Below are 27,150 nucleotides of genomic sequence, written 5' to 3' on the forward strand. Positions count from 1 at the left end.
AATAATAATAATAATAATAATAATAATAATACAACAACTACTACTACTACTACTAATAATAATAATAATAATACAACTACTACTACTACTACTACTACTACTACTACTAATAATAATAATAATAATAATACAACTACTACTACTACTACTACTACTACTACTAATAATAATAATAATAATAATACAACTACTACTACTACTACTACTACTACTACTAATAATAATAATAATAATAATACAACTACTACTACTACTACTAATAATAATAATAATAATAATAATAATACAACAACTACTACTACTACTACTACTAATAATAATAATAATACAACTACTACTACTACTAATAATAATAATAATAATAATAATAATAATATTACTAACAATAATAATAAATATTACTACTACTACTACTAATAATAATAATAATAATAATAATAATATTACTAACAATAATAATAAATATTACTACCACTACTACTACTAATAATAATAATAATAATAATAATAATAATACAACTACTACTACTACTACTACTACTAATAATAATAATATTACTACTACTACTACTAATAATAATAATAATAATAATAATAATAATAATAATAATAATAATAATAACATTACTACTACTACTACAACTACTACTACTAATAATAAAAATATTACTACTACTACTACTACTACTAATAATAATAATAATAATACTGCTGCTACTACTCCTACTGCTGCAACTACTACTACGTCTACTAATATTACTATTACTATGACTACTCTTGCTACTACTACTACTACTACTACAAAAACTAATATTACTACTACTGCAACTGTTGCTACTAAAGAGCAATATAAATGCAACTGTAACTAACTACTACTACTACCACTACTAATATTACTACTACTAATAATAATAATATTACTACAAGTACTACTATTACTACCATTATAAATACTACTACTACTGCTACTGCTACTGCTCCTACCACTACTAACATTACTACTACCACTATTACTACTACTGCTACTACCAGAGTTGGGTGTAACACGTTAGTGTAATCTAATTACTTGTTCTGATAACGCAGCAATGTAATGCATTACATTTTAAATGTATGTAATTTTATACCAGTTACTGACGTCAATAAAATGACATTACTTGCATTATAAATTTATTGTTAAGAAAACAATATTAAGTAAAATTACTACAACTACTATTGCTACTCCTGCTGCTCCTACTACAGTACTAATAATAATAATAATAATAATTGTACTAATACTACTACTATTATTATTATTATTATTATTATTATTATTATCATTAATCTTACAAGTAGTTGGCCAGGTTGTGTTCATGCAGCGTGTGAGTCTCAAAGCCATGAGGGACGGCATCAAAATATTCACTCCCAATGCCGCAGATAAAACATTTCGTCTGCAGGAAGACAAGACAAAAAAAAAAAAACACACAGATATCAATATTTTCTAAAAGTCATAATAAAACAGTTATTTTAACTAACATTCTTCATTACGAATCTTTTTCGCTCGATTACGAAAGTCATATGTTTACATATTATAGACATGTTCATGCATTTTCACACCAAATAATCTTTTTCCCCCTATAGCATAAAGCCTGAAGGTTTCACCTCGAGCTCGTTATGTTCTCACCTCCATGTCCTCTTTCACCTGCTCCTGCTGGTCTCTCAGCTCTCCAAATGCGTCGATGATCAGACCTGGCCACAAGGTTACAGCAAAAAAAAAACAAACCCTGAGCGTGTGCTGCAAAGTCGCACGTGTTTGTTTAGAATGCGACAGTTTGCCGTGTAAGCGGGATCCAGGACCGGCTGTGGCGTTGGTTCTCTGTTCTCACCCTGAATGATGGCCAAGAGGATGACGATGACGAAGAAGAAGAACGTGATGTCGAAGACGACGCGGTAGAACTCAGATTCGTCTCCGGCCGGGTCTTCGATCTCATCGCCGATCCCCCCTCCGGCACGCACGCCCACGTACATGTGGAACATATAACACTGAACACGCACACACGCCAAACCATTAAGCCGTTTGCCAATAAGATCATCATACAGCCTAATTATAATGCGCTGTGTTGGGAAGGCCACCGTAATCCCACGCCTTTTCTTTGACATTTCATGAGATCCACAAGAGCGTAGCGTATTCTTATTAGCATCCCTTTCCTGTGTTTACTTTGGTCTATATTAAAGGAGATTTCTCAACTTTCTTATGGCTAGGAAACTCGAAATATACAGGAGTTCATCCTTAATCATAAGTAAAATCGCTCCTAAACCATACACTGGTAGTACTCCAACTATCGTAACTATTATAACCATCATAACCAACAGCACCGAAAGCTAATGAAAGAGTTTAATATTCGATATTCGATCATTTGATTCGCTAAAATATGGAATTCCAGATAGACTGATGAATAATATAGACACTTTGGTAAAGATTTCATTGCCACGTTTTAGTGAACGTTTAGGGGACGCCGGACTTCCTGTGTAGTCTTAAACGAATCGCCTGTGGTGTGTGTGTGTGTGTGTGTGTGTGTGTGTGTGTGTTTACCGTCAGCATGTCATCACACTTCATGTCCAGAGTTTGGCCATCTTCACTTGTATTGTAAAACTTGCGGAAGAAGTTGAAGGCGACGACGGTGTAGAGATATACGACCACGGCCAACAGTCCCACAGTCAGAACCAACTACAACACACACACACAGACACACACGCGCACGCACACACACACACCATAATTCAAACTCGACATCTAACACACGCTATTCTACCCTCTTACACACGTTACAGTGGATCTCAAAAGTCTACACACCCCCTGTCAGGTTTTTGTGATGTCAAAAAAATGTAACCAAATATCACGTCAGAACTTTTTCTACCTTCATTGTGAAATTTTAACCTATTTATTAAAGTGTAAAACAGTAAGAATCATTTTAGAAGGGGAAAATAAATAAATAAATCAATCAATAAATGTGCAATAACCTGGTTAAATAACTGTGCACTCCCTTTTATAACTGGGAATGTGGCAGTGTTCGGAATGAGCCAATCGCATTCAAACTCATGTTAAATATTCATCAGTGTACACCTGCCATCGATTAAAGTGAATGATTAACCCCAAATAAAGTTCAGCTGTTCCTGTAGGATTCTCCTGACATTGTCTTGGTAACTTGGTAACAAAGCCACGGGCCACGAAGAGCTTATAAAACAGGTACGGGATCTCACTGCTGAAAAATATCAATCAGGAGAGGGTTGGAAACAATTCCCAAGGCATTGGATATACCATGGGACACTGTAAAGACAATTCGAGTTCTGCGATGGGGTATGGTGGCAAGACGGAAGTCTTTTTTAACCAAAAAATAAATAAATAAAAACATCCAATCTCCCAAAACCATGTGGAATAATGTCTTACGGTCTGATGACACCAAAGGTGAACTTTTTGGCCGTAATACTAAAAGATATGTTCTTCACAAAAAAAAAAAGGACACCATGAAGCACGGTGGTGGCAGCATCGTACTTTGGGGCTGTTTTTCTTCAGCTGGATGGAACTGGGGCTTTAATCAGGGTGGAGCGAATCATGAAGAGCCCCGAATACCAGTCGATTTTGGAGCAACACCTTAAATCTTCTGCTAAAACACTTAAGACGAAGAGGAATCTCACCTTTCAGCATGACGACCACCCGAAACAAACCTCCAGATCGACAGAGGAACGGCTTCGCCAAAACAAGTTCAAGGTTTTGGAGTCCAGACCTAAATCCAATCAAAGATCTGTGTGGTGCCCTGAAGAGGGCTGTGTACAGGAGAAGCCCCGCCAGTCTGACAGAGTTAGAACGCTTTTACAAGGAAGAATGGAAAAATATTGTACTGCTAAATAAGTCAAGACGCTCCGAACGGATCGACTCTTACTCAAAAACGATTGAATGCTGTGAAAAAATCTAAAGGTGTTAGTTTAGGGGTGTGCAAACTTATACAACCAGGGTATTGTACTTCTTTTTTTTTTTATGATTCTTATTGTTTTTCACTTTAATTAATAAGATAAAATTTCACAATTAAGGTAGAAGAGCCCATTCACAAATTTGGTTTGCTGTAGGTATGTAAATAAAAAGGTGCGCTGGAACAGAAGGACATTTTCGGTTGCCACAGACATGTTTATTTAAATTCATTGTATCTTTATTTAAATATCTTCGATTCTTATTTATGCAGCTTTTACAATAGTGCTGCAAGCGGCCACTCTTAAAACACTACTGTGCTCGGGGATGGTCAGGTTTTTTGGGGTTTTTTTTTACCTGTTTTCCATTGTGCGTGACGGAAGACAGTATGGTGCGTAACGTTTTAAAGCCCATGGCGACGTCCAAGAGGTGAGCGGCGAAGAAGAAATTATTGTAGTGGCCCAAAATGGACAGCAGCATGTACCAGGCAAGATAGAGGAATGACTGAGGGATTTATGAAGTGACCAAGAGAAGAAAAAAATAAATAAATGAATAAAAAGTACAAATTTGTGGATTTAAAACGTGTCTTTTTAACACAGGAATAAGTCTAAATGATAGAAAACAGACTCACGTTGTCGGTGAACACCACTCCAAGTTTCCAGATCTGATATTTCATGTCAATGGAGTTCAGTCTGAAATCACAAGAACAGGAGTGTGTATGTGTGTATCAGTACACACACAGTCCAGGAAAATGATCAAAAATCTTAACAATAAATTCTACTGGGATCATCATCTGGCACATGGGAGATATGAGACCAAATATATCCATCCATCCATCCATCCATCCATCCTGGAGCCTATCGCAGGGAGCATGGGGCACAAGGCGGGGTACATCCTGGACAGGGTGCCAATACATCGCAGGGTACACAATCACATATGCACTCACACACCCATTCATACACTACGGACACTTTGGACACGCCAATCAGCCTACCATGCATGTCTTTGGACTGGGGGAGGAAACCGGAGTACCCGGAGGAAACCCCCGCAGCACGGGGAGAACACGCAAACTCCGCACACACAGGGGCACGGTGGGAATCCAACCCCCGACCCTGGAGGTGTAAGGCGAACGATGGACGATTGTGAGAGTTTGTCCAGTTATGTGCAAGATATCGGAATTATGAATATGAAGCAAAAATGGCACTCTTAAAACAACCAACATGAGGCGTTTTTAAATGTTTACAGACTTGTATGAAGGTTTGGCGATTGAAGAACTGAACTAAAAACGTAGGTTTCGCTGACGCGGATTTTCTTCGCGCTTGTGTCGATAAACGCTAATTAGACGTAAACGACCGAGCGCGTTCCGAGCGTGATGATTTACATTCGACCACGCCTACAGATCTCTACAAAAAAAACCTCCGGACCCACACTGATGCTACCTTCTTTTGTAGGGTGCCATCAGTTTTGCATGAATTGAATGTCTAGTCTAATTTGTCATGATTGATGGATTTGGTTGGGTTACGTTCTAGTCATAAATATGAAATGACTGAGTCAAAAATGTTTGTTCAGTTTGTGCGAGATAAGTGATGAATAAACATGGAGCCGATCAATTCGGATGTAAGGATATAAGCGTCACTAGGGAACTGCACTGTTTTCACCAATCGAACGCTGCCTGCCAGTCACATTGCGGTTAATAATGCGTGAGATGGTAAGAGATAGGAATAAGATCTAAAATGAAAATCATGGATCACCGTGATTGCATGCTCTCCCCCTGCTTTTGGGGTTTCCTCCGGATAATCTAAAGACACGTGTTGTAGGCTGCTTAGCATTTCCAAATGGTGGTGGTGGCTCAGTGGATAAAGGTCAGAAGGTCAGGAGTTCAAGCCACAGTACTGCCAAGATATCACTGTTGGGCCCTTGAGCCACGGCCCTTCACCCTCAACTGCTCAGATGTATAAATGAGATAAATGTAAGTCGCTCTGGATAAAAGCGTCCACCAAATGCCATAAATGTAATGTAAATTTTCTGTAGTGTGTATGCGATTGTGCCCTGTGATGGGTTGGCACCCATCCAGGGTGTCCCCCGAGTTCCTGGGGATAAGCTCCAGGCTCCCCTGTGACCATATCTAGGATAAGCGGTACGGAAAATGGATGGATGTATGCTTTCAGTAGAAAGAGAAGAAAGCTTCTGTATTATGTAGAACACATGTTCGTCTGTGAGTTTAAATATGTTCTGCGCACGGTGGCTTAGTGGTTAGCAAGTTCGCCTCACACCTCCAGGGTCGGGGGTTCGATTCCCACCTGTGTGTGTGTGCGCGGAGTTTGCATGTTCTCCCCGTGCTGCGGGGGTTTCCTCCGGGTACTCCGGTTTCCTCCCCCAGTCCAAAGACATGCATGGTAGGCTGATTGGCGTGTCTAAAGTGTCCGTAGTGTATGAATGGGTGTGTGAGTGTGTATGTGATTGTGCGTTGCGATGGACTGGCACCCTGTCCAGGGTGTACCCCGCCTTGTGCCCGATGCTCCCTGGGATAGGCTCCAGGTTCCCCGTGACCCTGAAAAGGATAAGCGGTTGAAGATGGATGGATGGATGGATGGATGGATCACCTTCATTGCTTGTTCTTGTTCTGGATAGTTCCTTTTACTTGAGTCATGTTTAACTGTATTTTATCCATATCTGATCTCAGTTTATCCCTGAAACAGAGATTTTTTTTATTGCATACTTTCCATAATTTATTATTTATGCTGAGTTGTGACCCTCTTGCTGTACTTTATGGCTGGTGCATACTGTGTATTTATTTTTGCTGATCTCTCTCTCTCTCTCTCTCTCTCTCTCTCACACACACACACACACACACACACACACTCTCTTCTTTCTCTCTCTCTGCATTATTACTTACCATATGCTGTTCTACTATCTGCACTATGCAAATGATTTCATCCCTTTGCACACACACACACACACACACGTACTGACAGAATGTTCAAATTCCCTAAATATTCTGTGTATTCTGTAAAAATGAAGAGTACAGTTCTCGGGCTGGTCTTCTTCCGTTCCGGGCTTCGTAGCTGAAATCCAGTGTTGTCTTATCCAAACCCAGCAGCCCACTGATCCTCTCTGAGCCGTACAACTCGCTGTACTTGGCCATCACCTGCCACAATACAAACAAAACCACGGACTTGTACAGTTATGACACGCAGAAACACCTAACATGGGCAAGAGCGTATGATTTTAATGACTACCATATTTTCCAGACTATAAGGCACAGCATGATTGATATCTCAGGCAGGTGTTGCAGGTTCCATAGCAAAGCAAAGTATATATATATATAACTAGCTACAGTATTTATGGTAGCTGTACTATTCTAGCATTTACGGTAATTTACCCATTGGTTCATCTTTTTCCCCGGGTGTTACCATCACTAAAGTGTTTTTTAGAGGCAGGAAAATGTATTTTTTTCTCAAAGCAGAGGGAATATGGGGAGTGCATTTATTTATATGTCTTATCAATTGTGAAATATAGTAATGTTAGCAAATTAAACCTAACTAGTTTAATATTGAATGAAAGTGTATGGACAGCAAAATGACCCAGTGCTCGTGCTCAGCGCCAAATAAACATTCGTGTTAATTAAGTGTTAATTCAGCACTTTAGTGTACCTTCCTCTTCACAAATTTGTCCCAGTAATTACTCGGAAAAGATCTAAAAACAAAAAAAAGGAAAAAAAATATACCCATTTTAGCATTTTTGATCCATATATGTATATAAAGTGAAGCTACGACAAGTTCCAGGTTAATACCAAGGTTGTAAGCTCTTACAGCGTGTTTATGACCAGCCGGTCCCACTGGCCCCTGACGTCATCATCGGCAGGTTGCCGTATGACGTACAAACCGTCGAACTCCAGCTTACGTGCTAGCTCCTTCTCCCGCTTGAACACTACTAAAGGAACCTGAAAATCACAAAAACGCAATGTAAGGGTGCCAATATTTATATTTACGGTATTTTTTTTTTAAATAAGCGTCTGTTAAAGAGAGTGTAGAAAAGATAAGGTGATAATCCGAGCGCGTTAAAAATATAAACCTGTGATTTGCAGCCGCGCTACTGTCAGAGCTGCTGTCATAGAATACATTCTGACCAATCAGAATCAAGAACTGAACAGCGCTCTGCCACATAATCATCTCCTCAGGGTTCTGCTTTTTGTCCTACATCTCTTTTTGTGTTCTGTCTCTGCAAAGCCCCAGGAGCCCACTTGAATATTCAGTAATCGTCGAGTACAAACCGAGTCTACGACATCAAAGCAGCGAGAAAGATAAAGGTGTAATCGGAACATTTTCAGCACAAACGAGGAGCGGCAAATCTTGCCTTCAGACAGTAGTAGCCGATGATGGAGCAGAAGGAGATAAGAGTGTGTAACAGAGCCAGACTGTGGAGCACAGACTTCATATAACCACTTTCTCCCAGAATAAAACGCACACTCTTAGAGTCATCATTCTCATCGCCGAGGTCCGGCATGGCCACGCCTTCAGCTTCACTAGAAGAAACCTGGGTCGCGAACATACAGCATTAAAGAGGATACACAACCAGAATCACACTATTTATAAATAGACACGTTCGTGTGTCATGACAAGTAACGTTCACGATATTTAGCATGGATAAAACTGATATAAAAATAAAGCAGCAGTGCTGATGAGCACCATAATGCAGTCATGAGTGTGAGGTGGACATGCGTCACCTTGTAGAACAGAAGAATGAAGTTGATGCCGAAGGTCACACACAGCGCCAGCACTCGCATGTTGTAGAAATTCCTGGCAAAATAATTCTACACGAAACAGACATGCAGTTAACATGTATTACGTTCATTTCACCTTGCAGTCATGTGTACTTTCAAATGCACAACAGCCAGACCCGATTTGGAGAAAGCCTGAATTACGCTGATTTCATTTACACCTGCATGTAATCCAATCCGTGCAGCATGTTCACATCAGACTGGCACCAGAAAGAAAATATCTGCTCAGACGGTATAGATTTCTGTCACGTCGACATTTCCACTCCCCGCTAACCTAGCTTATTTGCATATTTTGCATGAGAAATGATGTGTAAAGAATTTCCATAAAGAGATCGCGGCTTTAATAAGCTCTTTTGTTCTGGTGATATGGATATCCAGATGCAGGCATGGTCTGAATGAGGCGTTTGAGCATGGAACCAGAATGGAAAGGAAGAAGCTGACAGACCAGAGACACAGTGACAGCAAGAGGGGGAAAAAAAGAAGGCACATGGTTCCGCCTTACGAGCAGTTTTGTCTTCTGAGAGTCGATTATTTTCCACGTCGCTGATTCTTCAACCTCAGGCTCCGCTGCTTTGTGCAAGCTCATCCTCCTGAATCTGCGTTTCGCCTCATCTTCCTTCCTCTTGTCCTTCTTCTCATTGTCCTCACCTCTATGGAAGACACAGTTCTTATGCTTTTGACACAACTGGTGCTGCTACATTTCTGAACTATAAACAAGCAACACAGTGGGAAAAAGTCATTATTTCAGCTTTTCATAGTTGCAGGTATAAACCAGGCTTTTATCTGGTTTATGAAGTGAAACTATAACGGTAGAAGAAGTCTGAGAAATTGGGCTGGAGTTCTGAAAGACTTCTTAATGACATTTTAGCAAGGGATAATATCTAGATATAGATATAGATATAGTCAAATGTATCTAGTATTACTTATCTGGTTCCCTTTATTAGTCCAATATATTCTATTATATGTTATTCAATAATATTATTATTACAATATAATTCTATTACTATACTGTATATTAAACATAGTTTAATTACTACTATGACTATATGATTTTTTTTCTTGTAATATACATTGTCTTTGCATGAAAGACGCATATAACTAAAGTAATTTCATTATTATTAGTAGCAGTAGTAGTAGTAATTAGTAGTAGTTATTATTATTAGTAGTAGTGGTAGTGGTAGTAGTGGTAGAAGTAGTAGTAGTGATAGTAGTAGTAGTAGTAGTAGTAGTGGTAGTAGTGGTAGTGGTAGTAGTAGTAGTAGTGGTAGTAGTAGTAGTGGTAGTAGTGGTGGTAGTAGTAGTAGTAGTAGTAGTAGTAGTGGTAGTGGTAGTAGTAGTAGTAGTAGTAGTGGTAGTAGTGGTAGTAGTAGTAGTAGTAGTAGTGGTAGTAGTAGTAGTAGTGGTAGTGGTAGTAGTAGTAGTAGTAGTAGTAGTGGTAGTAGTGGTAGTAGTAGTAGTAGTAGTAGTGGTGGTAGTAGTAGTAGTAGTAGTAGTAGTAGTGGTAGTGGTAGTAGTAGTAGTAGTAGTAGTAGTAGTAGTAGTGGTAGTAGTGGTAGTAGTAGTAGTAGTAGTAGTGGTAGTAGTGGTAGTAGTGGTAGTAGTAGTAGTAGTAGTGGTAGTAGTAGTAGTAGTAGTAGTAGTAGTGGTAGTAGTGGTAGTAGTAGTAGTAGTAGTAGTAGTGGTAGTGGTAGTAGTAGTAGTAGTAGTAGTAGTAGTAGTAGTGGTAGTAGTGGTAGTAGTAGTAGTAGTAGTAGTAGTGGTAGTGGTAGTAGTAGTAGTAGTAGTAGTGGTAGTAGTGGTAGTAGTAGTAGTAGTAGTAGTGGTAGTAGTAGTAGTAGTGGTAGTGGTAGTAGTAGTAGTAGTGGTAGTAGTAGTAGTAGTAGTAGTAGTAGTGGTAGTAGTGGTAGTAGTAGTAGTAGTAGTAGTAGTAGTGGTAGTAGTAGTGGTAGTAGTGGTAGTAGTAGTAGTAGTAGTAGTGGTAGTAGTGGTAGTAGTAGTAGTAGTAGTAGTAGTAGTGGTAGTAGTGGTAGTAGTAGTAGTGGTAGTAGTGGTAGTAGTAGTAGTAGTAGTAGTAGTGGTAGTAGTGGTAGTAGTAGTAGTAGTAGTAGTAGTAGTAGTGGTAGTGGTAGTAGTGGTAGTAGTGGTAGTAGTAGTAGTAGTAGTAGTAGTGGTAGTAGTAGTAGTAGTGGTAGTAGTAGTAGTGGTAGTAGTAGTAGTAGTAGTAGTAGTGGTAGTAGTAGTAGTAGTGGTAGTGGTAGTAGTAGTAGTAGTGGTAGTAGTGGTAGTAGTAGTAGTAGTAGTAGTAGTAGTAGTGGTAGTAGTGGTAGTAGTAGTAGTGGTAGTAGTAGTAGTAGTAGTAGTAGTGGTAGTAGTAGTAGTAGTGGTAGTGGTAGTAGTAGTAGTAGTAGTGGTAGTAGTGGTAGTAGTAGTAGTAGTAGTGGTAGTAGTAGTAGTAGTAGTAGTAGTAGTAGTGGTAGTAGTGGTAGTAGTAGTAGTGGTAGTAGTAGTAGTAGTAGTAGTAGTAGTGATAGTAGTAGTAGTAGTAGTAGTAGTAGTGGTAGCAGTGGTAGTAGTGGTAGTGGTAGTAGTGGTAGTGGTAGTAGTGGTAGTGGTAGTAGTAGTAGTAGTAGTAGTAGTGGTAGTAGTAGTAGTAGTGGTAGTAGTAGTAGTGGTGGTAGTAGTAGTAGTAGTAGTGGTAGTAGTAGTAGTGGTGGTGGTAGTAGTAGTAGTAGTGGTAGTAGTGGTAGTGGTAGTAGTAGTAGTGGTAGTAGTGGTGGTAGTAGTAGTAGTAGTAGTAGTAGTGGTAGTAGTGGTAGTAGTGGTAATGGTAGTAGTAGAAGTAGTAGTAGTGGTAGTAGTAGTAGTAGTAGTAGTAGTAGTAGTGGTAGTAGTGGTAGTAGTAGTGGTAGTAGTGTTAGTGGTAGTAGTAGTAGTAGTAGTAGTAGTGGTAGTAGTGGTAGTAGTAGTGGTAGTAGTGTTAGTGGTAGTAGTAGTAGTAGTAGTAGTAGTAGTAGTAGTGGTAGTAGTGGTAGTAGTAGTGGTAGTAGTGTTAGTGGTAGTAGTAGTAGTAGTAGTAGTAGTGGTAGTAGTGGTAGTAGTAGTGGTAGTAGTGTTAGTGGTAGTAGTAGTAGTAGTAGTAGTAGTGGTAGTAGTGGTAGTAGTAGTGGTAGTAGTGTTAGTGGTAGTAGTAGTAGTAGTAGTAGTAGTAATAGTGGTGGTGGTAGTGGTAGTAGTGGTAGTAGTAGTAGTAGTAGTGGTGGTAGTAGTGGTAGTAATAGTAGTAGTATTTCCTATTATAAGGTTACAATAAACCGAATCTAAGATTATTAAACCTATTTTAAAATATTTTTTCTGATTTCAAGATAATTTGGCAGAATATGAAATATTATATAAATTAGTCCATATTCAAGATATTCTCACTTGGTAATATATCTTTTTTCTTGCAGCATAGATATGAGGGTGAGTCTATGATTGCATTGTCATTTCGCCCTTGTACCTCTTAAAAAGTTTATATTTTTTGTCATTTTCCAGCATCGTACATTTTTCATAAACTATAATGGGCGTCTCATGGAAAAGAACATTTCAGGCATGAGATGTTTAATGGATTATAAAATAATAATACATTCCATTATAGTGTAATTATAGTAGGCTGGGACACTGTAAATAGGTGTTTGCTTTTAAAAAGTCGCTTTAACCTTCATTTTACATACAGATTTGTAAATGTAATATACTGTAAATGCGACATAAACAACACCTCAATCATGGATTCAGGCAGGGGTCAGAGAATATGTGAAAGGAGACAGGGCGATGTAGAAACTCCATCACAAGGAGCAAAAAGGAGAAGAAAACAAAAGGAATTCATATGAAGTTAACTAGGAGTAAGGTGAAGCTTCAGACGTGGTCTTTCTCCCATAACGCCATCATGTTGGTGAGAAATATTGAGAACAATACTCACAGCCAGGCTTTCAGATTTACTGAGACTAATCTGATTTATACGACAGCCTAAATTAATCCCCAAGTATTAAGTCAATAAGATCTGTCTAACGCACACAGAATAAATGCTTTATGTTATTGGCAAAAACAACAACGAAAAAGTTCTTACTCAGCTTTTTCAGTCTCGGAATGCTTCTCCTCGTCCTCCTCATCCTCTAAATCCTCCTCAGACACCACTGCCTATTTTCACACACACACATCTATGAAATATACATTTCTACAAATCTAGAAATGTGCCAATAAGCCTAATATCTCTCACAGTATATTATAACATTATATATTACATTACATAACAACATTATAACTAAAATGTTCACTTTGTAAAAATAGGATTAGCTGTTATATCAAAAAGAGGTCTAGACATACGTGCCTAACGTCGCTTATGATAGCTATCATCTCACCTTAAATACACACGCAACAATCTATTAAACAGGATTAGCTCTTACGTCAGAGTCTGGCTGACAAAGCTACGGCTAGCTAGCATCTTAGATAATAACACCATTTGGAATTTAAAATAGGATTATAGCAGCAAAACAGGCTGAATTTTTAAAAAGAACTCATTGAAATCGAAAGGGAATTGAAAAGGGATCTGACTAACATAGCTATGGCTTGTTAGCTTGTGTCTTAGCTTAGATAAAAAAGACAACTAGTATTAGCTCTTTATCTAACATCTGACTAACAGCTGCTAACTAGCTATCGTCGCGGCTTAAATGAAAACATGTTTTCCAAAAAAAAAAATTGGATTACCTCTTAGCTTAGATGAAAACGCATCTAGGTTTTTGCTAAAGTGCATTTGCTATCATATCAACAGCAAAACGTATCTCAATAAAATAGTTATTGCTAACTAGCTAGTCTTTCTGCTTTTTGAAAAGGATTCGCTCTTGTATCAAAAAGAGCTCTGACTAATATGGCTATGGATAGCTAGCTAGCATGTTTATTTTGATTGAAATAAAAATAAAGTAGGATTTTAAAATAGAATATCTGGCTAACAGCTAGGTAGCTAGCTAGCGTCTTCGCTTTGATAGAAACACAACTAGGATTATTTTAAAAATAGGATTACCACGTAACAAAAAGCGATCTGAATAACATGGCTATGGCTAGCTAGCTAGCACCTTTTGTTTGGTTTAAAAAAAAAAAAAAGTTAAATAATTCTTGTTTTTAAATCATCAGCTCTTGTATCAAAATGAGATATAAATGACTAGCTAGCTATGACTAGCTAGCACCCTCACTTAAATAAAAACACAAGAAGGATTTGTAAAAATGATTAGCTCTTGTATCAAAAAGAGATCAGATTAATGTAGCTATTGTGAGCTAGGTAGCTAGTTTCTCTGAATAAAAACACAACTTGGCTTTTTAAATAGGATTAGTTATGGTATCAGTGAGGAATATGATTAATACAGCTGACTAAAATAACTAGTTTTGGCTGTCTGGGACAAGAAGTCTAATCTTAAACAACAAAAAACAATGCATTGTAGCACACTTTAGCAAAGATTATTTTGCTGTGTAGGAGTTTCATTGGCCTTTCAGTGTAGTTACACTCGATTTAATAGGGATGACATTACAGTATATGTGTATGTATCACCTGATATTTAGAAGGATTCATTACTTCACCAATGCTGGCATTGGAATCTCGACTAATTAGCATATACTGTCCTCCATCCTTTCTTAACTGGAGACCAAATATATCGGTAAGTATCTGAGGGTTTTTGGACACAGCCGATAAGTCGAGAGTCATTGCTTGAAGGTCACCATGGGACGATCTGGTCTGTGAGGGACCTTTGTTCTTGTGGATTACCCCTTCGTTTACCCCTGTGACGTCATCCAGGGTCGGGTCCGTCAGATCTCTGAAGAAATCAGAGAGTTTGGTCTCTTTGGCGAACTCGATAATGCAACCACTGAGAAAGACAAGATAGAGGACGTGTAGGAAAAAGCAGATGGTGTCTAAGATGGTATGCAAAATGGCTGACAAAACCTTCTGGAAGAAGAGAGCGATGGCCAAAATGAGACCCTTCATGGTCATCCTTTTTATCTGCCTCTTCACGTTCCTTATGGAGAGGAGACACATTATCATCATCAGGCCACAGAGAGGGGCCAGGAGAAGCCGCTTCATCATCGCCATCAAAGAAAAGCCTCTCTGCTCTACTTTAGTGTCATCATTATCTGTAGCAGAGTTCTTATCCTCCTCCTTCTCATCCACTCCATCATCCTCTATTCCCAGCACCTCATCATCACGGTCGGAGGCAGAGATCTGGGCGGCCAGCTGCATCTCGAAGATGGTGTCCTCGCAGAAGTTCACGAAGAGCTCCATCTTTTCTTTCTCTCCTCCCTTGTTAACAATGTCGAAGATGAACTGATGCTTGCTCTCCTTGACCTAGGGCAATTATTCGAATGTATATAGAGAGAAAAATGATTATTACAAGGTCACTGTTTTAGCATAATCTACTCAGTGGCCCCTTTTACCATTACCAATTCTATATGAGTTGAATCTCCCTACTTTAATTCCATAAAATCATAGTCCGGAGGTTGTACCAACTAGATTGTGATCAAAAAAAAAAAAAGGTCTAACATGCAATGGCCATAAAGTTCTGCAACAAAGTTCAATACACGTTTTGCAATTCAAACAACTTTACCTTACCTTAACACCTTTCAATTACCTGTGGTTTCTCCCACTGCATCCGGCTCGACTCGCTGATTTCAAAGTAGACCCTCTCGACCCGTTTCCCGCTGCCCATGATCTCAATCCTGCCCAGGTGAGGCTGGAAATACCTGAGCACGCTGTCAGCTAACTCCAGAAAGTTCCGTAGTCGAGCGTCATGAGACATGTGCTCTGACAGGTTGGTCAAAAGGACAGCCACGTTGAAACCGATGTCTTTGGCGGGTTCGTGAAAACGCGCCACAAACGCACGATAGTCCAGGAGCTTGGTCTCGTTCGTCTCTGCGCAAGACAAGAGGTAATCCATCTCAGATAGAGTGTACCGTTTGTAGCCCTCCATGGCCTTCTGGAAGTCCTTCTTGGAGATAAGTCCTTGTACGTCAGGGTCATATTCTTTGAAGGCATCAGAGGATACGAGGTCTTTGAGTTTCAGGAACATGTCAAAGAACTTGAGGATCATTTCAACGTTGCTGGATGACTCCACCAGCATGTCCACCATCTGTTTGCCGATTGTGCCATTCACAACGTTTCCTGAAAACACAACACCAAGCATATAAAAATAATCATTGAAAGGCTTCTTTCGTAGTTACAGTGTATTTAAAAAGGTTTTTAGACCCTATGTATTTCCAAATTTTAAAATGGTTTCCTTATTACATGTTAGCCACAGTGTCCTTAAATGGCATAAATAGAACTTCCGTACATCCATTCCACTAAATTATACTCTTCCGATTATTTGAGTACTGCTACAGCATGTAGAGCGGCTGTGACTCAGGTGGTAGAGCGGGTTGTCCACTAATCGTAGGGTTGGCGGTTCGATTCCCGGCCCACATGACCCCACATGACCCCACATGACCCACCATGACTCCACATGACCCCACATGACTCCACATGACCCCACATGACCCCACATGACCCCACATGACCCCACATGACCCACCATGACTCCACATGACCCCACATGACTCCACATGACCCCACAAGACCCCACATGACTCCACATGACTCCACATGACCCCACATGACCCCACATGCCAAAGTGTCCTTGGACAAGACACTGAACCCCAAGTTTCTCCCGATGGCAAGCTAGCGCCTTGCATGGCAGCTCTGCTACCATTGGTGTATGAGTGTGAGTGTGTGTGTGTGAGAACCAGTGTAAAGCGCTTTGGAACCATTAAGATTAAAAAAAAGTGCTATATAAGTGCAGACCATGTGGAGCTTGTTCCAATGAGTTACAGCCTTAAAATATAGGTTGTTCAAAAACCTTTGACTTGCTATGTTGTATATATTATCAAAGAATTGGATTTATTGAGTATTTCACTGTAAGTGAGGGATATATTTTGTGGCCTGTTATCCAAATTATTAAATAGAAAAAGAAAGAAAAAACGTATTACCTTCAAGCATAGACAACAGCATCACCACCATGTCTTTTAGCAGATCCATCAGTTCCTTCAGCAGCTCAATCTGACTCGAATCCTGGATGCAGCAAAGGATTGTCACCTCTCACAGTATTTTTAGCTTACTTTCATTAAAGGTATTTTATGTGTCACATCACTGGAGACTGACATGTGCTGTCACATACATCCTGTCTGTTTCCTCAACCATCTGTTATTTTTAGTTGTACTAAATTCTGCATGAAGGCCGAACGACTGGTACGGCATACGGCACAATATGTTCACCTCAATAATTAATCATTCAAGATTTATTCAAATTTCTTACAACATGAACTCACTGAAGCTTGACATAGCAGCTTTTGCATCCATCAAATCTGAGGTTTTAAAGAGATTTTATAGGAATGGATTACAATATTTGTTTTATCCATGACAATTGTAGTGGTGTTTCTCTATGCAGACCTGAGAAAGCTTCATCTGCATGTGGGCGAAAACATGGAGAAAGCCCACCACAGCGTCCCACAGCCGACTGTGGGCCAAACTCTGCTGGTTGCCAGTGCATGGACCCTTAAAAAAAAAAAAAAAAAAAAAAAGGTTGTGCATCATTGTAAATGTAGTCGTTAATGATTTGTCATATAACGTTTCGGTTTCTATCTCTTAAGTTATGTTGCCTGTCTTTAACTTAGCATATATTCATATTTTCTAATAATTAAAATGTTGTGATAATAGCAGTGCAGCCAGTGATGCAGCTTATGGTGGAATAATGTGAACAAAGTATGAAAAAGAAGTGTTCTACCAAAAAATAGAAATGAAAATTAGACTAAAATTTCTTCTAGCATCCTAGTATTTTTTTCTTGCCTACTAAACCAAGGACTATATCCCCAGATCTTGCACTGGTACTGTTTAAATCTCTTAGGCTATATGTTTTAAACATACATTTTGCCTTAGGTGCTTATTTTAGGTCTTTAGGTGTCAATACAAAAGAACAATTTTAAGGTCTACAAACATTTTTTTAAATTAAACATCATAGTGAAACATTTTCAGATAAAAACAATGGATGCTAGTTCTGTCTCCTCAAACAGAAGCAAGTGAGACATCTGAAGTCTCCAGAAGAACAGTTGGAGGTTCTTTAAGATGCAGGAAAAAAGTTACTGCATCTTGGAGAACATGTAAGAAGGTGAACTGGAGAGAACTGCTATAAAGGCAAAGAGTGGGGGCTCCAGATCAATTCCTAACCTTTTTGTTTAGTTTTTTTGCTTTTCTTCCCTAAATAAAACTCCAAAATCTCTATTTCCATCATTGAGGATCCTGCTAATATCAGATATGTGTCCACAGATGGAGTGTACATTAGAGACGGAGGGGACAGGCCAATGAATAAAAAGTAATATTTTCTGGTACACTGTCATTTTAGTTTAAATTAAATATAAAATGCTAAAAAATAAATAAATAAATAAATAAATAATAATAATAATAATAAAATTTCTTACATTTGTGTGTAATGGTTTCTACAGTGTCCAGAAAGTTCCCCACCTGGATATACTCTGTGAGCGTGTTGAAGACCTGTTTGGCCACCCTGATGGCTTTAGAGAAGTTACGCTGGCCGTGTTCATCAATCACATCTTTCCCAGAGTAATACCAGTAAAAGTCACTGATGGACTCCTAAACAGAACAGACAGTTATGAGTCTACTATTGTAGATTCACTATTATATGTGCACAATTGTAGATTCACTACTGTGTATTCACTACTGTAGATTCACTACTGTGTATTCACTACTGTAGATTCACTACTGTAGATTCACTACATTGCATTCACTACTGTAGATTCACTACTGCGTATTCACTACTGTAGATTCACTACATTGTATTCATTACTGTAGATTCACTACTGTGTATTCACTACATTGTATTCACTACTGTAGATTCACTACTGTAGATTCACTACTGTGTATTCACTACTGTAGATTCACTACCGTAGATTCACTACATTGTATTCAATACTGTAGATTCACTACTGTAGATTCACTACATTGTATTCAATACTGTAGATTCACTACTGTGTATTCACTACTGTAGATTCACTACATTGTATTCACTACTGTGTATTCACTACATTGTATTCACTACTGTAGATTCACTACATTGTATTCACTACTGTGTATTCACTACTGTAGATTCACTACATTGTATTCACTACTGTGTATTGACTACTGTAGATTCACTACATTGTATTCACTACATTGTATTCACTACTGTGTATTCACTACATTGTATTCACTACTGTATTCACTACTGTAGATTCACTACATTGTATTCACTACTGTGTATTCACTACTGTAGATTCACTACATTGTATTCATTACTGTGTATTCACCACTGTAGATTCACTACATTGTATTCAATACTGTAGATTCACTACTGTAGATTCACTACATTGTATTCAATACTGTAGATTCACTACTGTGTATTCACTACTGTAGATTCACTACATTGTATTCACTACTGTAGATTCACTACATTGTATTCACTACTATATATTCACCACTGTGTATTGACTACTCTTTGTCCACTACTCTGTATTCTCTACTATATATTCACTACCGTAGATTCACCACAGTGTATTCACTACTGTAGATTCACTACATTGCATTCACTACTGTAGATTCACTACATTGTATTCACTACTGTAGATTCACTACTGCGTATTCACTACTGTAGATTCACTACATTGTATTCACTACTGTAGATTCACTACTGTGTATTCACTACATTGTATTCACTACTGTAGATTCACTACTGTAGATTCACTACTGTAGATTCACTACATTGTATTCAATACTGTAGATTCACTACTGTGTATTCACTACTGTAGATTCACTACATTGTATTCACTACTGTGTATTCACTACTGTAGATTCACTACTGTGTATTCACTACTGTAGATTCACTACATTGTATTCACTACTGTGTATTCACTACTGTAGATTCACTACATTGTATTCACTACTGTAGATTCACTACTGTAGATTCACTACATTGTATTCACTACTGTAGATTCACTACATTGTATTCACTACTGTGTATTCACTACTGTAGATTCACTACATTGTATTCACTACTGTAGATTCACTACTGTAGATTCACTACATTGTATTCACTACTGTAGATTCACTACTGTAGATTCACTACATTGTATTCAATACTGTAGATTCACTACTGTGTATTCACTACTGTAGATTCACTACATTGTATTCACTACTGTGTATTCACTACTGTAGATTCACTACATTGTATTCACTACTGTGTATTCACTACTGTAGATTCACTACATTGTATTCACTACTGTGTATTCACTACTGTAGATTCACTACATTGTATTCACTACTGTGTATTCACTACTGTAGATTCACTACATTGTATTCACTACTGTAGATTCACTACTGTAGATTCACTACATTGTATTCACTACTGTAGATTCACTACATTGTATTCACTACTATATATTCACCACTGTGTATTGACTACTCTTTGTCCACTACTCTGTATTCTCTACTATATATTCACTACTGTAGATTCACCACGGTGTATTCACTACTGTATAACTCCATTCATATAGTAAATGTAAATTTATTAAGGATGCAACAAAATTGTTCTCACTGATTTCTAAATTCAAAACACATATTTTGCCAATACTTTTAAATATCCCTGTCCCTTCGGTTTAGCTTACAGTGCTGATTTACCTGCAGTCGGAGCAGGTAGTCCACAGTAGAGATGACAATATTTACTGTGGTATTGTTTCCTGTCTGAGTCCTCAGATAGTTCTGAAAATCTGTCACAGGGAAAGTCAGTTTTGATATTTGGAAGAGCATAGCACATCACTATAAAACATTTTCTCTATTAAACCATAAATTGTTCAATGCTGCGTTTCCACAGAAAAACAGAAAAGAAAATGGCAAGACATATCTCCACCACCATCCTGTGCTGATCATGAATTTCATGGCCTGAATTTGCATACTTGATCATTACTTGCGTTTAGATTTTATGACATCATAGCACATGCTATGTCTTTAATACTCAATCAGACTTTCAGCTCTCGCTGCTTCAGAGAAGACTGAAGTGAAGCCTATGCAGTGGCAATTTTCACACTTTTCAAAAAAATACATTTGGAGAAGATGGGAAAAAAAACAACCTGTTTTGGCTTGACTAATAAATTCCAATAATACAGTCTATACGTCTTGGCAAGACGGAAATAACATCAGTAATGAATCCGCACCATAAAAAAATTAGGTTATGAGTCTAAATCCCAGGACTGTCTGAAAGCCTCTTCTGGGCCCTTAATAATTAAAATTGTGGTCCAAATTCTGTCTCAGTTGTAAATGAATTTGAATAAAAGTTTCTGCCTTTTAATAAAATAGTAAAAGTAAATGTGTGTGTTGAATATATTAAAATATGGAAGAGGCAGAATTTATTTTTTTTTAATATAACTACTAAAGTAAGGATAAAAAAATAATAGGTGAGTTTAAATAGGGAAAGCTAACGTCTGGGATATCTGTAATCTACAGTATTCATCTAGGTAATAAATTCGTAGTAATATTACGGGGCAGGGGGCAGGCAAATCCCCAATATTCTTCCACATTGTCATTATAATTCTTTATAATAATAATGATAATGAGTTTTTATTGGTCACGTATACATTACAGCACAGTGAAATTCTTTTTTTCGCATACCCCAGCATGTTAGGAAGTTGGGGTCAGAGCGCAGGGTCAGCCATGATACAGCGCCCCCTGGAGCAGAGAGGGTTAAAGGCCTTGCTCAAGGGCACAACAGTGGTAGCTTGAACCCCCGACCTTCCGATCAGTCACCCAGAGCCTTAACCGCCAAGCCCCCACTGCCCCATACTAAATTAAAATCATATCATTATTACTTTTTCTGCCTTTTGCCCAGGGCATTGTCTACCATTAGACAAACAGTGACTAAATTCATTCTTTATACTACTGCCAAAAGACCAAGAGGAGGAAAAATAAATGACTTGGTGTGATTTTGAGTTATTGGTTTGTTACTATGGCCTGGAGATGTTGAGCTGCTGGTGATTTATTGTGCAATTGTGCGAATAAACACCTGCATTATGTCCTTCACAAAGCAACTGGAGGAAGCGGAAGAGATCACAAGTCAGCGGCTCATCTGCCATAACCTTATCACCTAATAGACCGAGAGAAAGGTAATATAAGAAGAAAAGAAAAAACACACACACGACAGATTCCAGTAACACAAAACATGTCGAACTGGATCGTATTCTCCTGAAGACTCATATATATATATATATACACATGTTTTATTGTGTAGCCGATGTCTCAGACGCACCCGCGTTGCCATCAGCTGCAGTTCCTAAACCCTCGGCTTTCATCTGCCTCTCGAAAGCATTCAGGTCTAAAACACTGCAACATACACGTCCGACGCAGAGACATGAAACGGAAAAAAAAAAACTAAATTATGAGCGCATCGATGATCATCAAAACTGTGAAACATTATTTAAATGCTTTACGTCAGCTAGAGAGTAAATCAAAAGAGAAGACAACATCAACATTACATCGTAGGGTGTCAAATGCTAACACTTCCTGGGCCTCATCAGTATTTCTGTGAGCTTTTGAAGGACTAAACACGACAACTATTACATTTTTAACATATTATTCTACTCTATCGATTACCTACACCAATATCCTAGAATCAGAACAGGGCAGTACCAGGAAAAAGAAAGGCTGACAGGAACTATTCAACTGTATAGGTGATAACATGTATTATACTAATTAAAGCTTTTTATTTAAAAAAAAAAAAAAAAGGAATACGGACTATCTTAGAGGATGCACAGACTAGGCGATTAATATATTCACTAACTGCTGCTTGGGGAACGTTGACTTGTTGATGCGGTCAAACAAGCAGCGAAGAAGATGAAAAAAAAAGAAGGAGCAGTCTAAAAAGCTTAATAATTCTTGGTAATACGAAATAATTTTTCGTATTATTAAAGAATATTTGCTCATTTCTTTTGCTAAAAACTATGCTTGTTTTTTTTAAAATTTATTTATTATGCTCAGCGTCATCAAGACGTGTTTATACACATAGATCATTCATATGGTGCATTCGATTTACCTCGGAAGAGAAAAATGACATCATTTTCACCCGAGCTACAGAGTGGGGGGAAACCACGGATACCCCTATGTTTGCTTTTAGCGAGCAGCAAGCTAGCCAGCTAACTGTGATGTATATAAGAGTGATGTATATTTTCTGCCTTAAAACTGTCCAGTCAGTGTTACAGATTGAAGAAATGTTGACTGATAAAAGAGATACTTGTATATCGATTATAACTCATTTAAAGGTAGGAAGTCCTGCTGAATACTGTTCGTGCTGTGAGAGGCCATGTTGATTGGACGCCACTTGCTGAGCTCAGAGTTGAAGAGAACATCCTGAGTTCCTGAGAGGGGGTGTTTTTCCTAGACAGTGGTCAGCAATTATGAGTTATAACCTTCTTATGGGATGAATTTGAGTGAACATGAGTGCAGCGTGAGCCAAAGTCTCAAATGTAAGCAGTAATTCTCTTCAGAGGGAAACACAAAGCTGTTTTGCCGCTAATCATCTGTAGACACCCTAAAAATGGAGAGTTGTGCAATTCCTTAATGTCGCCTATATCGTTTCCAAATATCAAAAATATATAATGGTAAGAAAGAGATTTAAGAAGAACTCGCATGCAGAATGCAGGCAGTCGCTATTCTACAGGTTGGTTGTGAATTATAGATGATGTGGACTGTTTGGTTGTTGAAAGATGATTGTTTTGCAAGTTCACACAGTGAGAATGAAACAAGACAGCAGGTCGCATTTGGCCCACGGGCGTTGAGTTTGACTCGTGTTCTAAAATATGATTGAAATAGAGACGATACCTGCAGGACTGCATGAGGCTCGCCAGGCTGTGAAAGAATCCCACATCTCTTTTCACTCTCAGATAGTCCAGCATTTTCTATCAGAAAATGATTTAAAATAAATAAATAAATAAATAAATTAATTAAATAAATAAAAAAAGAATAAAAAACGCTTCAGTCACAATTCAATTTGATTCATGGTACTGGCTTCACGATTCGATTCGTGGTACTGGCTTCACGATTCGATTCGTGGTACTGGCTTCACGATTCGATTCGTGGTACTGGCTTCACGATTCGATTCGTGGTACTGGCTTCACGATTCGATTCGTGGTACTGGCTTCACGATTCGTTTCGTGGTACTGGCTTCACGATTCGTTTCGTGGTACTGGCTTCACGACTCGTTTCGTGGTACTGGCTTCACGATTCGTTTCGTGGTACTGGCTTCACGATTCGTTTCGTGGTACTGGCTTCACGATTCGATTCGTGGTACTGGCTTCACGATTCGATTCGTGGTACTGGCTTCACGATTCGTTTCGTGGTACTGGCTTCACGATTCGTTTCGTGGTACTGGCTTCACGATTCGATTCGTGGTACTGGCTTCACGATTCGATTCGTGGTACTGGCTTCACGATTCGATTCGTGGTACTGGCTTCACGATTCGTTTTCGTGGTACTGGCTTCACGATTCGATTCGTGGTACTGGCTTCACGATTCGATTCGTGGTACTGGCTTCACGATTCGTTTTCGTGGTACTGGCTTCACGATTCGATTCGTGGTACTGGCTTCACGATTCGTTTTCGTGGTACTGGCTTCACGATTCGATTCGTGGTACTGGCTTCACGATTCGATTCGTGGTACTGGCTTCACGATTCGATTCGTGGTACTGGCTTCACGATTCGTTTCGTGGTACTGGCTTTATGATTCGATGCGTGATACTGGCGTCATGGTTCAATTCGATTCTCAGGATATTTGAAACAAAATTTGAATGAAGAAAAATGACGAAAGACTGAATCATAAACAATGCAAAACAATGTGCATTTTTGTCCGTAATAAATCAATTCAAATTTGGTATGAACAGAGGTTTAATATTGTTAACAAAATGTACTACATGTTCACCATATCTTAAAAAACAAATTTAATTAATAAATTCTCTGAAAAATTAGACTACTTAACCAAAGTCTCTGACTTGGGGGGGCGGGGGGGGAATGATTGATTGAAATATAATGAGCTCCACAGAAGTGCCTGAGGCATAATTTTAGGCTGAAATAGAGCTCCAAAGTCGGCTAAAATGCCCGTTTCCTACAGCCTCTTTCTCAGATAGTACTGTAGATCTCAGCGGTGTGGGGCTGGTGTTGTTTAAAACCTACTGAAGAGGACGCTTTATCTGTTATAATGTGGTCACTGTTATTTAACATTTTTAACATTCATGGCATTTGGCAGACGCCCTTATCCAGCGCGATTTACATTTATCTCATTTATACAACTGAGCAGTTAAGGGTTAAGGGCCTTGCTCAAGGGCCCAACAGTGGTATCTCGGCAGTCTTGGAGTTAAACGTCTAACCTTCTGATCAGTAACCCAGAGCCTTTAACCACTGAGTCACCACTGCCCCCCAGTGGTGATCAAGAGCTATCGGGCTATCTTCACAGGTCCGGTGGGTCAGGCTCCCCACAAACAATGCAATCATGTGACCAGTGTGTCTCATGTATATGTAACCAATGTATCTTAGCTCTATGGGTTGTGCAGATTGGCACCCCTGGTGGTCAAACAGTGTAATTCAATGATATGCATAATTAATAAAATGCTGATAACGCACATTCCCACAATGCACATTTTTGCATCGCAATGCATCATGTCACGATGTACCGTTACACCCCTAATGCTAACATCAGCAGTGGTAATGATTACACATTAAAAGTAAAACTGACATATAAATTGACTTTGAAATGTATCTAAACATTAAATTGTTTAGATGGTGTTTCATTTAAACAACAACAGATTTCCTTTAGGAGAAATACTGTGGTTTTACAAAATAGCACGCGTTGAGAAGCGATGAAATTACTTTCAAATGAAACAATCCGTATCCGATTAGAAATGAAATCTTACTGAGGCGTACCTGCTGTACGTCTGTGTTTCCTCCGTTCAGCATGGCGATGCCGAGTTTAAGAGTGGCCTCCACTGAGTGCCCCGTAACACCTGGGATTAAAATATAAAACAAACAGAAATCCAGAACGGAGAGAAAAATTGAAAATCGGAGGGGAAAAAAAAAACAAAAAAACCAAATGAATAACAAATCGCTTAACGAATAAAAGACTGAGCGTACGTGCGAATAAATAAATGAACGAATTATTTATTTAAGCGGCGGATGAATAAACGAGTGGCTGAATCAGCGGATGATGAAAGATTGAATAAGAAATGAACGAATCGCTTAATGAACGGATGCATGGCGGCACGGAATCCTTCACGTTTAGATGAAGAATTGAAATTGGTTTAAAATCCTTTAAGTCATGCTATACTGTACATTTCATTTAAAAATAAATAAATAAATAAATAAACGCAAATTGGATGCTAATTGTGTTCATCGAGTTTCGTAATAGCGTAACACTTATTAGAAACATAACAAATGCTTAAAAATCCAACACGGTAAGAATGTGACGCATTTATTTATTTACTTATTGGTGTATTTATTTATTTATTTTAACCTCTGCTGGCACTGAGCCTCTGGAGAACCATCTCCGCAGCTCCACGTTCATGTAGTCTGGCTTGTTGATACAAGAGTCTCTGTTTCTCCAGCTCTTTCTCCTGAAATCAATCGATCGATCAACAAATCAGTGAAACAGTTCATTTTTGTTCCCACCGGATTGAGAAGAGGAGGAAAGATATACCGACTTAATGATTCCGAATTCATTCAAGGGTGTCTTAAATACCCCACACTAATTCGTCTGAGGTCCGAATACTGATCATTCTACAAACGGTTTCCAGTAGCGCGCTCAGCCGTCCGAACCCTCCTCCTCTACCCGTGAGTATATACTGTATGACACACGATGAGCAGATTTGTATTGCTGTAAATCTCTCTCATCGCTCACCTCAAAGGATTTCACCTCATCACGCCCGTCCTCGTCCTCGGCCTGGCAGCTCTGCGTGGGGATTAGAAAAAAAGACGGTTATAACCGTCGCATCAGGACTGTAATCATCATAAGCTTCTTAGGTTTAAAGAGATTAAGATACAAATTACAATCATTAAAAAAAAAAAAAACAGCACTTGCTGAGTTATCACAGAAAACCCTGTAGTATAAGGTGTAGTCTGTGGAATATGAGGTGGAGTTCTCTGAGCTAAGCCTTTCTGAATATTAAACACATATGTAGTGTAGAGTCCTGAATGTATGTACGCACAACGTAAACAACTCCTCTGACGTCCATTTTTAAAGAGTTACGATACTGAGCTGTAGTTATAAATGTACTGGATTTTCCCAGTGTCAGTTCTGCTATATGT

At 38.6% G+C, this 27,150-nt stretch overlaps 2 protein-coding genes across 2 annotated transcripts in view; both read right to left on the reverse strand.

Annotated features, from left to right (window-relative positions):
- The window catches only part of ryr2b (ryanodine receptor 2b (cardiac)), a 78,939-nt gene that overhangs the window by 1,911 nt on the left and 49,878 nt on the right, over positions 1–27,150 (reverse strand). Inside the window, exons 57-80 of the mRNA XM_053633648.1 lie at positions 26,744–26,794; positions 26,360–26,459; positions 25,774–25,853; positions 23,682–23,758; positions 22,114–22,187; positions 21,871–21,951; positions 20,493–20,581; positions 18,285–18,413; positions 17,217–17,321; positions 16,758–16,839; positions 15,368–15,897; positions 14,276–15,084; positions 9,223–9,370; positions 8,667–8,753; positions 8,297–8,476; positions 7,753–7,883; positions 7,594–7,636; positions 6,967–7,115; positions 4,572–4,632; positions 4,298–4,444; positions 2,570–2,704; positions 1,863–2,019; positions 1,661–1,725; positions 1,327–1,427 (exon numbers count right to left, since the gene is read on the reverse strand). Coding sequence (XP_053489623.1) covers positions 1,327–1,427; positions 1,661–1,725; positions 1,863–2,019; positions 2,570–2,704; positions 4,298–4,444; positions 4,572–4,632; positions 6,967–7,115; positions 7,594–7,636; positions 7,753–7,883; positions 8,297–8,476; positions 8,667–8,753; positions 9,223–9,370; positions 14,276–15,084; positions 15,368–15,897; positions 16,758–16,839; positions 17,217–17,321; positions 18,285–18,413; positions 20,493–20,581; positions 21,871–21,951; positions 22,114–22,187; positions 23,682–23,758; positions 25,774–25,853; positions 26,360–26,459; positions 26,744–26,794 — 3,611 coding nt within the window. The remainder of the gene's footprint in view (positions 1–1,326; positions 1,428–1,660; positions 1,726–1,862; positions 2,020–2,569; positions 2,705–4,297; positions 4,445–4,571; positions 4,633–6,966; positions 7,116–7,593; positions 7,637–7,752; positions 7,884–8,296; positions 8,477–8,666; positions 8,754–9,222; positions 9,371–14,275; positions 15,085–15,367; positions 15,898–16,757; positions 16,840–17,216; positions 17,322–18,284; positions 18,414–20,492; positions 20,582–21,870; positions 21,952–22,113; positions 22,188–23,681; positions 23,759–25,773; positions 25,854–26,359; positions 26,460–26,743; positions 26,795–27,150) is intronic.
- Positions 8,150–13,172, reverse strand: LOC128612210 (ryanodine receptor 2-like). The gene is made up of 4 exons (XM_053632129.1): positions 12,823–13,172; positions 9,223–9,370; positions 8,667–8,753; positions 8,150–8,476 (listed from the first exon to the last, which is right to left on the reverse strand). Exons 2-4 carry the CDS (start codon positions 9,304–9,306, stop codon positions 8,267–8,269), a joined length of 381 nt encoding a protein of 126 aa, XP_053488104.1. The 5' UTR covers positions 9,307–9,370; positions 12,823–13,172; the 3' UTR covers positions 8,150–8,266.

This window comes from Ictalurus furcatus, chromosome 9 (genome assembly GCF_023375685.1).
Source record: "Ictalurus furcatus strain D&B chromosome 9, Billie_1.0, whole genome shotgun sequence".
In the NCBI taxonomy this organism is placed as follows: domain Eukaryota; kingdom Metazoa; phylum Chordata; class Actinopteri; order Siluriformes; family Ictaluridae; genus Ictalurus; species Ictalurus furcatus.

What these genes read in the sequence shown, in the direction of transcription:
- LOC128612210 (XM_053632129.1), bottom strand. Translation starts at nt 9,306, where the DNA reads ATGAGCTTGCACAAAGCAGCGGAGCCTGAGGTTGAAGAATCAGCGACG. An exon ending in CTCAGAAGACAAAACTGCTC is followed by an intron (nt 8,754 to 9,222) that starts GTAAGGCGGAAC and finishes TGTTTCGTGTAG; the next exon opens with AATTATTTTGCCAGGAATTT. An exon ending in TCATTCTTCTGTTCTACAAG is followed by an intron (nt 8,477 to 8,666) that starts GTGACGCATGTC and finishes TTCGCGACCCAG; the next exon opens with GTTTCTTCTAGTGAAGCTGA.